Source organism: Poecilia latipinna, unplaced genomic scaffold, assembly GCF_001443285.1.
Source record: "Poecilia latipinna isolate Pla-1442-1.1 unplaced genomic scaffold, P_latipinna-1.0 Scaffold3184, whole genome shotgun sequence".
Lineage (NCBI taxonomy): Eukaryota > Metazoa > Chordata > Actinopteri > Cyprinodontiformes > Poeciliidae > Poecilia > Poecilia latipinna.
In genome coordinates, this window is record NW_015115800.1 from 40,538 (window position 1) to 47,759 (window position 7,222).

The 7,222-nt window shown below is 38.0% G+C and overlaps 1 protein-coding gene across 1 annotated transcript; it reads left to right on the forward strand.

Moving 5' to 3' along the window:
- The first annotated feature begins 3,699 nt into the window (after positions 1 to 3,699).
- Positions 3,700 to 6,801, forward strand: LOC106940335 (galactose-specific lectin nattectin-like). Its single transcript, XM_015023052.1, has 7 exons — positions 3,700 to 3,852; positions 3,988 to 4,053; positions 4,196 to 4,229; positions 4,800 to 4,894; positions 5,737 to 5,871; positions 5,982 to 6,093; positions 6,216 to 6,801. The coding sequence occupies exons 1-7, from the start codon at positions 3,760 to 3,762 to the stop codon at positions 6,278 to 6,280; spliced, it is 600 nt and encodes a 199-aa protein (XP_014878538.1). The 5' UTR covers positions 3,700 to 3,759; the 3' UTR covers positions 6,281 to 6,801.
- Positions 6,802 to 7,222: the final 421 nt, after the last annotated feature.

Below are 7,222 nucleotides of genomic sequence, written 5' to 3' on the forward strand. Positions count from 1 at the left end.
CTGTGGATGAATAAAACGTTTGACTGATATTGTTTCAGATGAGCAGCAGATAAAATCCAGGTTTTGGTTTTTTACTCACTTCACCTCCTGCCTTTTGCTCCTTCAGCCCAAATATCAGCAGGAGGAGCAGCAGAGCTGAAAGCATCACTGCAAACACCAGCAGCTTTATTTACTCTTTAGAAAACATTTTCAGCTCAGACACATAGCACTGACAGTTTCAAAATATTACAATATATTTACTTTTTAATTAACTATTTGTTTGATAGTGTTATTTTTCTTCAGTTTTTAATCCTTTATTTTCATTTTATTCACAGTCAGATCTCATATAATCCAAACTAAATCGTCAGTAAGTCGGTTCTTACCTTGTTCTGATGAGGCATCAAAGCAGCAAACACTTTTTCTTCATGACCTCTAAGCTTTTATAGCTTTGATTGGAAGACGCGTCTCTCACTCACTGACAGGTTGAAGATAAGGAGCAACATCTGAAGAAGATGGGACCTTTGATTCTCACTGAGACTCAGATAAAGTTATCAGAACTACAAGACGACATGCTGAGTCGTGTTTCCTATCATTTAGCTCTTGTCAGTTCAACTCCTCTTTGTTTGAGAAGAAAAAGTCTTAGTATTATTGCTGACCTATTGACTTTCAAAAATATTGCTGACCTATTGACTTTCAAAAATATCTTTAAAGCAAAAGCAGCACAATGTAAATTTTTTGCTGCACAAACCAGCACAAAAATTATCTAATTGATTAACAGCAATTTTGTTAGATTCGAAGAAGGTGGGAGGGTTGGTTGAACTTTTATACCTTCTGAAAACATTTATCAATATCTTTAAAATTATAGCGGCACAAAGGAAAATCTTTGCTGCACAAAAGCAGCACAAATGTTAGACAGCAGTCTAATGGGGCCATTTTCACCGGTGTCCTTAAGTTTGCAGGACAGTCGCTCTCTGGGGCTGGACTTTCAAATGCTCTCTCTAAAATTGTCCGTAGGTCTTAGTGTGATCATGGCTGTCTTGGTGTTGCTCCTTGTTGGACTGGCTAGATGGACTGAGACGGATTCCAGCTGCCCAAGAGTCTGCATGGACAAGTAGACGACGGTTGGAGTCGCTTATATGAGAGGAGAGTAGCTCACAACTTTACGGTTAGATCAGCTGATGCTCATCACTCCATCAGGTCGAGTTCTGAGCTCACTCTCTTATAGCTGCGCTGCAATGGCACACAAGAACAACAGCCGAATGTTACTACTGGAGAAAACCACAAAGATGACAACAGGAAGTAGTAGAAGAATGATGGTTTGTTTTGTTTTTGTTGGACAAAGTGCAGCTGGCTCCACCAGAGCTCTCACATGTTCAACATCCAACATGTTGAATCCATAGCTCTTCTATAAAACGGTTGACTATAATTTCCCCAAAATGCTGCATACGGAGCCGCTCCCAAGTAGGTGGGGCTTGTTGCTGATGGCTGTTGAGCTCCATGGCTGAATTATGAATATTTCTCATGTAACTCTTTACATCTGTGCTGCCATGACTGACTCATTCATGTGTAATTTTAATTTCATTGTAAGGGAAAAACATCAATCGCAAAATTAAGCTTTTTCAAGATTAGCATAATGTAGACAAAGATCTGTGCACATTTGTAATGGGAATGCAGCTGCTGATTACTTCATCTTTATGTGTAAATCTGATTGACCCACTGTGCTGATTAACACAGTGTGTGTGGTATTGGTCTCACTTTCTGCACAGGTTCTTGTGGTATCTTCTCCTGATCTAATGTGCATCTGCATGTATTCACCCCTTTTGCTATGAAGGCTCTTAAAAATACTGGTGACCTTCAGAAGTCACAAGCTGGGTGAAATGAAGTCCACCTGTGTGCGGTTATGCACTCCTCTACTCCCACTAACTAAAGGAGATCTCAAAACAAGTCAGAGACTAAGTTGTTCAGAAGTATAAATCAGGGTTGGGTTATAAAAAGAAGGATTTTGTTGATGTGGTGGAAGTTTTGACGTCGGTCGCTCTGGTGAACTGTGTGAAACCCAGTGGATCAGCACCAGATGAAGTCCTGTGTGTCAGCAGGAGATTATCTGGATGACCAGTTTTATTGTGACCCAGTTGTCACCATGTTCATTCTGGAACTGGTTGCCATGTTTGGAGTCGTTTTCCTGATAAGCATATCTTCCAGTGTGTTCTGATCTCGGTGCAGTAGGACATATACTTGGACAGATTTCGCTCCCGGTGCAAATGAGTGTGTAAAAGAAAGTGTGTGTGAGTGTGTAATCTTTGTTTTCCAAAACTGCATACTGTGGGCAGTGAGAAACTGTGTGTGTGAAAACTCTCCTTTGCTGTAAAGGATAAATTCACAAAGTTTGTCTCTTCACCAGTTTGTTTCATATTAAATTCTCCAGAGGATTTCCTTAACTTTAACCAAACGGCCTGTTCATTAATCTGCACTGAGAAACAGGACTGGTTTCCAGGAGAGACTGAGCCTGGAAGCCATATTCACAACAATTAAGTTTTGTTTTTCACGTTTGAGAAAAGCTGTTTCTTTTGTTTTTTTTTCCAGAGCTGTTGGCATGGTTACGGTACGGCTGCTGTGAAGCTGCTTCCTGTTGATCTATACTTCATTTTAACTCTTCCAAATGCTCCAAATGTCTTATTTCTCCTGAGACTTTATATTTAAAGCAGAATTTTACATCCAGGGAAGAACTGAAACATGACAGTAACAGTAACCCTGCATCAGCTGATGTGTTCTGTTCAAAACCAGATTAACATGAAGCTTGCAAACAGAACCTTGCTTGAAGGAAACTAAATGGTTTCCATAAAAAAAGAACTTAAAGATATTAACCGATGTGTTTGTTTGCTGCTTTAGAAAAATGTTGCATGTCAAGTAAAGGCATTCTGGACATGAGTTCCTGTAAAAACAAAATGTTTCCTTGTTACTGGAATAAAACATGAAACAGTGACGACTGGCCTCCATGGGGCTCGTCCTCAGATTTAAGGTTATTGTCTATAAACAGTTTAGTTTGGGAGAAAATACTTATGCAAACTTCAAATAAATAAAAACAAGAGACAAGAATGTACTCTAGTAAAAGTACTAAGATTTTACTTGAGTAATAGTAAGTTCTCTTACTTCTGAAATACGGAAAGTATTGAAAGTAAAAGTACTTGCTGCATGTTAATGCGATGGTCTGCAATATCATTGCTTACTAAACTTTAATACTTCAGCAGCGTTGAGCCATTTTAGTGAACAATGCTGCAGGTTTTTATTGATGGAGTTTAAAGCTGAACTGGTGAATCTGCGCGTCAGATTAAACGACCTTCAGGTAAATAAGGAAGAGCGATGATTACATCTTTGAAAGTTATTATTTAACACAAATGAAAACTGTTTCAATTTTCTGAAACTATTTTCAAAACTTGGACACAAGTCACTTTTTGAACTGGTTAACTCAAATAAGTCAGTAATAACTTTCAAACTAACAAATAAAAACATGAATGTAGTGTGCAGCGCAGCACATTATTTAAATGTAGCGGAGTAGAAAATACACCATGTAAAATCTAATGGATTCAAATCTTTAAATGTAGTTTTAATTTTCCTTTGATACATTTTAAGCTGTGAAATGATTAAGTTCTTCAAGAACTTTAAGCCATCAGTAGATGTTTGTTTGCTGCTTTATAAAATATGTCGCATGTCAAGAAATGCTTCTTGACAGGAGTTCCTGTAACAGCAACATGCTTCCTCGTTACAGGAATAAAACATGAAATGTCATCCTGGGTTCTGCATTCCAGCATCAACTGGCTATTTAAGGTCTGTTCTCCAAACTGGGATCGTCTGTCAGGATTTAACGCAGCAAAGGTAACATCTGACAGCAGCTTCATTTTGTAATGATATTTTTCTTCTTCTGTTGAACTGAAGCTGTTTAGCAGCCAGACAGTCTCTGATGTTCAGGATGGATTCGTGTTTTTATTTAGCTTTAATGTCTCTCCTCAGATGGCGTCTGGCTTTCAGTTGGTGTTCCTCCTCGGCTCCATCATCGGCCTCTTGACTGTTAGAGCTGTGAGTAAAATCAGCTGTGATTATTTCAGTTTTAACACTTTAAGATGTGGAGAAAATGACAGAAGGAGGAGAAACTTTGGACGAGAATGAGACATGAGATCCAACGGGTTTCTGGTTCCAACTTTGTGTTTCTGTTTCACAGGCGCCTGCTCAAAGTGACGGCCAGGAGAAGGCAGGTTGGTGCTTCTCCTTCCTCCCAGAACCTGAACTTTAGTTTTTATGTTCACTTCATATCTGATCATTTTCCTAAAGATAATTTGAAGAATCCAGATCACAGAGGTTCATTTATTATATATTTATAGCAGTTTATGAAAATTGAAAATTATTGGTAGCAACCAGAAAAGGGGAAAATATTACTTTCCATTGTAAAATTTGTTTTAATTCATAACTGAACTTAATCTGTCCAGTTTATTTGTGTGGCAGATTTCAACAACAAGCCAAATTAAAGTCTTTGACGTCATAAAACACAAAAATACATTCATAGAACAGTTCTTTAGTTTAAAAAACACCACAAAAAAAAAAACAACAACTAATTCTGAATAAGCAAAAAACAAAACGAAGGGAAAATCCTCAAGAATTGATAAAACACAGAAGAGAAGAGCTGAAAAATGACAGAAAACATGATTTTTTAGTGAAACAGAAACATAACCAATGTCTCTGTTATGAATAATAAACTGTTTTCTGGTCATTGCAGTGCAGCAACACTGATTTCTGACATATTCTCTGACATCTGGGTTCTGTTGCAGGTGAGTGTCCTGCTCCTTGCCCTCCTGGTTGGACACAGTTTGGATCTCGCTGCTTCATTTTCTACAACAACTACAGGAAATGGTCTGATGCTGAGGTAAAACTCCGATAGGACGGAGGAAAGCAGTTTGATGAATCCATGTAGCAACACGACATCTGACTGCAACCTGATCCTGGTCCTAAACTTCAGGCATGTTGTCAGGAAGAAATAAACCGGAAATGTTTCATGATTTGGTTTCTGCATCTTTTAACAGTTGAGAATTGGAATGGGAGCGATGCAACAGATCTAGACTTATGTGTTTTAGATACTGAATTTAGAAAATAAATTAGGGTAAAACATCATAAACAAGTTAAAATGAAAAACATATAAACTCCACAGTCTGACAACCAAATCCAGGGTGCAGCTCACGGATTGAAACTGTTTTATTTGGGCATTTAAAATGTCGTCTCTGTCCCACAACACAGTCTGAGTGTTTGCTGGCTCGGCCAAATCTGTCACAAATTTGTGGATAAACCAGGTATCCACAAGCTCCAAACAGCAGAAATCCTGTCATCATGAATAACTAAGAACTAAGTGTGATCTGCATAGTAATTTACATTTATTCAAATGAGTTTAATACTATAAAGAAATGATCAAACATAACATCCTGGGGAACTAAAAAAACAAAATCAATGGGAGAGAAAATCTTTCATTTGCTTTTAAGAAAAACTGAGGAATCTGAAAGACAATCTGACGTTACGGTTCCCATCGATAATGAAAAAATGTTTGTGATCAAATAAATACGTCGCTCAGATTCAAAACGACCTGTTCAAAATCTAACGTCAGATGGAAATGTTTACTTTTAATCCTTTACTGACATTTTTCAAACTGAAGAGAATTGAAAACCTTTTGATTTATTCTGAAATATTACATGAAATGTGTTGACTGTTCCCCTCCAGAAATTCTGCATTTCTATTGGAGGAAATCTGGCGTCGATCCACAGCTCTGAGGAACACACCTTCATCAGCGAAATGGTTCAAAGAGCGACCGGCTATTCTCGTGACACCTGGATTGGAGGCTATGATGCCGTATCTGTAAGCCCTGCAGACACTCAGAGTTCAATAATTAGTCTTAAATAAGTTATTCTTTGTTCCTGGAGCATCAGTATTGTGTGTTTTACATATTTGATGATGTTTGTCATCAGGAGAAAACATGGCTGTGGAGCGATGGGTCAGATTTGACCTATCAGCGCTGGTATTCCAACCAGCCAGACAACTCTGGAGGAAATCAGCACTGCATGGAAATAAACTATGCAGGTAAATGAATATTTATTGGAGTTTAACTTTTTTTTTATTTCAATGTGGGAAAAAAAGAAACTTCCTGTTTTATTCATAGCAATACTGGGGTTAATATAAGTTGCTGTTTCTCGTGCCAACAGGAGACTACTGGAACGACATGCCATGCACCTCCAACATGCCTTTTGTTTGTGCCAAGAATCTGTGATGGACCTGCAACAAGCATCATCTCAGGTTTCGTCTCAAATTCAAACTGCACATTTTCATTTGATTCCTGATTTGTCTCCTTTATTTGGTTTGTCCAGTCATTGAGGTTATAATTTGTTTTATGATGATTTACAATCTTGAAATTTGGTTATTTGGATTTTCTTTTGCAACATTTTATGTGGATGAATCATTGAATTAAAACGAACAGGCAACATATTTCTCTCTGTTTCAGTGTGTGTGTATTCACTGTGTCTGTCTCTGTCGCCGTGCCTTTGGACACTTCACCTGCTGGTATCAACGGGCCTTTCAGTATCTGGATATGAATAAATCTGGTTCTACATAATCCTTTATTATGCACAGTCAGTTACCAACTGTTAAATGGCCCCTTTGTTCCCAACAGTGATAGATTTTAGACATTATTTAAGAACTACAGCTCTGAAAGCTTCTTTTGAAGGAATGTGCATTCTTAATTGTTGCCTAAAAAGCCCTCCCATCTCTGCCATGCAATGACCTCTGACCTTTTGAGAGCGAACAAAGTGTAAGAACAAAAACAGATAATCTTTTCACATAATCACATGCAATACAGATGCAGCAAACATCAGGATGTTTGAATGGAGGTGGAGTGTTTTCTTCATGCCTAAAACTGGAATATGGAAGTTTGATATAAAAAAATAATTTTTTTTTTACATACTGGTATTTGTTAAAGCTGTCACCATGTCGTGGCAGTTTATGAGGCAGATAATCTATCAAAAAATATATCTCCTCCCTGAGCTGTCAGTGGTGTCTGAATAAATGCAACAAAAACAACCAATCAGAGTCAGGAGGAGGGCCTTAGTGCTGTCAATCAATCTCCTGTATGTGCCGCTAAATATGCTAATAGTGAAAAAACAACTCAGCATTCCAGGAAAACCATTTATCTGGCATCGTTGGCATCTATGCTAAC